Below are 2,954 nucleotides of genomic sequence, written 5' to 3'. Positions count from 1 at the left end.
AAATGGCTAGAAAAGGGAGCAGCTTAGATTGTCCGTTTGGCGGCATCTAAGCAGCTTCAGAAACGTCTCCATTTTATGAGCATCCTTTTTGAAGCAGGATAACATGGTGTAGTCCCTCAGCACATGCTCCACCATGGCAGGAGCAACAACATGGCGTGTCATACTCTCGTTATTATCCAGCTCTAGACTTCCTTCATCCAATATCTGTGCACAAAAGCAAAACAGTTACAGAATGCAGGAATTCAGGTGGTTTGATTACATTTGGTTAAAGGGTACTTTGGAACATCAGGAAAAACATCCCCAGAATTCTTGATCCCCAAAATTTACCTTACTCATGAGGACAAGAACTCCCTGCTTAAGGTTCATCAGCTTGTTTGACATCCAACTGGTCTTGCTGAGGAGAGAGCTTGGGGCATTGTCGTAACCTTCGAGCGAGTCCTGCAGGTCAGCCAGGGGATCGATCCAGAACTGAACCAGAATCAAGATCGAGTGGAGGAGCCATTTGTCCTGCAACAAGGTTTAATCAGGTTTTTAAGTCCCTTAAAATGTTATTAATGCTGTCTGATTAATACAAACATCTCTCAGAGATGGGTTCTTGTGGAACTTACTGAGATTTGTTGAATTTCGATTTTGGATGTAGGAACACGCACAAGATTGGATGTGCAAGAATTGCCCGAATGGCCTTGATGAGCGGATATCGATAAAGGGATGTACATCTCCTCCTGTAAATTAGTAAGTTGTTGATACTTAATGCATATTTAGCAGCAACGTAGTAAAATGTAAGCAAAATTCTAGAGTTAAGAGTTTTTACCTGCTCAAGATATTTTTATACAAATTTTTACAAGAACTCTGGTACTACACTCTCAGCAAGGGTTCTTTACAGGGTTCTTTGAATATTCTACTTGGACTGTGAAAATGCTTAGTTCTGAGGTTACTACACAAGAATCATTAATAGATTTTGCATTTAAAGATTTGAAGAACCTTTCACAGACATTTAAATAATAATAAGAAAAAATCAGTAATTATGAAGAAATGAAGATGCTCCTCCTCCTCCTCCACACAAAGCTCCTTTACATCCTAGACCTCAGTTGAACCTCTGGTGTATTTACTCACAAACATAGTCCTGGCCTCATCTGAGATGCGGTAGATGAGCTCAGCGTGCTGGACGGCTCGATCCAGAAGTTTCTCCACAGAAATCGAACACCTTGCACCTGTAAGATCGCGATCTGAGCAGTCCAGAGACGAACCCAGTGACGAACCCAGTAAACTGTTTACAGAACAGAATAAGATCCCCATCCAAACCTGAAAAACTGCAGGACAAAGCCAGAAATATGATTTAAAACTGACACTGAAGACTCCTTCCATAAATGCCAATTAAACATCAATCAATTTGTAAATAATGTAATATAAACATATTTAGATCTCTATCTGATACTTCTCAATTAAAGTAGTATTCTCTATAGAGTATTACTCTATTTCATTCTAGTGAAAGAGTAAAGAGAAAAATATAGTATAGTTTAGTATAGTATAGTATAGTATAGTATAGTATAGTATAGAAAAATAGATACCTCTGCCCTTTATCATGATTGTAGAGTGTAAGAAGGTTTTTTTCAGAATTCTCCACTGTACCTGTGCCTGTGCCTTCGTGCAGCACCAACACCTTTTATACACTGTCTCCTTAATGCATAAACGCAAAGGTTTTTTCATTCTTACGTACTTGGTAAGGTGATAGTTTGGGTCGTGGATCAGTTGGGTTGATGATTTTATGCAGCATCTCTGACAGAAGGATGCGACTCCTGGAACATTGTGCAAGCTTGGATTCCCCCAAAAATAAGTAAATTGAATATAAAAATAATATAAATAATATAAAATGAGGAATTTTGTGCAGGTTAGCAAATGTAAAGATCAAATCAGGGTATAAATACTAACTGAATAAACTGGCAAGGAAGGGTGTTATGGGCCATGTTTCATAACAGGGAAATTGGCTTAAAAGATAAGAATAATGAAATTTTATGTTTGCACTTCTGTTATAAATTCAAATTTTTATACTAGGCTTTTATTGTGATATAAACTTAACTGATGCAGTATATTCATGTTTAATTAATGAGCTAGTCCCCTGAGCAAATAAAAGCGGCCAAGTAAAATGAGGCCTAGGTTTTGGACCAGAAAGTTTGGACACTGAAAGTTTTTTTTTTATGGCTGGTAAAAAAACAGCTGTGACACAATTAAAGTATGACATTACAGTATGCATGACGTCATTACCATACTTACCAGTGAGGTAACAAGAGACTGCAGTCAGTAACATGTGAGACTGGGAAACGCATCGGCTGCTGGACATCTCAGAGACACTGATTATATAAGACTAATTATAACTTGGATCTGTGTTATTTAATGTAATAATAAATGTTTAATTACTATAGTGCACAATAAGAGAAAGCACCAATAACTTATGCTACACTTGTTGTTTAAGTGCAGTTTCCGTGTACAAAAAATGTAACATGATGGCATGTATTACATGCTCAAACTTTCTTTAAACAGCTCATGAAATAGTACAGTATCTCACAAAAGTACTCCCTTACTTCATTATATGTTCTCAAGGGACAATACTATATAAATGAAAGTTGAATATACTGGATATAACGTTGGAGTAGTCAATGTGCAGCTTGTACAGATTTACTGTCCTCTAACAATAACTCAACATGCAGACTTTATTGCCTAAATAACGGTACACCCTAAGAGTACACCCCAAGTCAACATGTCAAAACTGTTGTGAATCTAGCATGGCCTAAATCCTCCTGGGCCTGGAATTCACCAGAGCTGCACATGTTGTTGCTGGGATCCTCTTCCACTCCTCCATAAGGATATCACGAAGCTGCTGGATCTTAGACACACGGCCCTTCGCCACCTTCCGTTTGTGGACGCGCCACAGGTGCTCAATAGGGTTCAGGTCTGGA

The 2,954-nt window shown here is 38.2% G+C and overlaps 1 protein-coding gene across 1 annotated transcript; it reads right to left on the bottom strand.

Moving 5' to 3' along the window:
• Positions 1–1,616, bottom strand: smtlb (somatolactin beta). Its single transcript, XM_053475820.1, has 5 exons — positions 1,569–1,616; positions 1,114–1,310; positions 609–722; positions 328–507; positions 1–204 (listed from the first exon to the last, which is right to left on the bottom strand). Exons 1-5 carry the CDS (start codon positions 1,582–1,584, stop codon positions 7–9), a joined length of 705 nt encoding a protein of 234 aa, XP_053331795.1. The 5' UTR covers positions 1,585–1,616; the 3' UTR covers positions 1–6.
• Positions 1,617–2,954: the final 1,338 nt, after the last annotated feature.

This window comes from Clarias gariepinus, chromosome 17 (genome assembly GCF_024256425.1).
Source record: "Clarias gariepinus isolate MV-2021 ecotype Netherlands chromosome 17, CGAR_prim_01v2, whole genome shotgun sequence".
Taxonomy (NCBI): domain Eukaryota; kingdom Metazoa; phylum Chordata; class Actinopteri; order Siluriformes; family Clariidae; genus Clarias; species Clarias gariepinus.
Note: the sequence above shows the minus strand (reverse complement) of the source record. Positions and strands in the feature narration are given on the sequence as shown.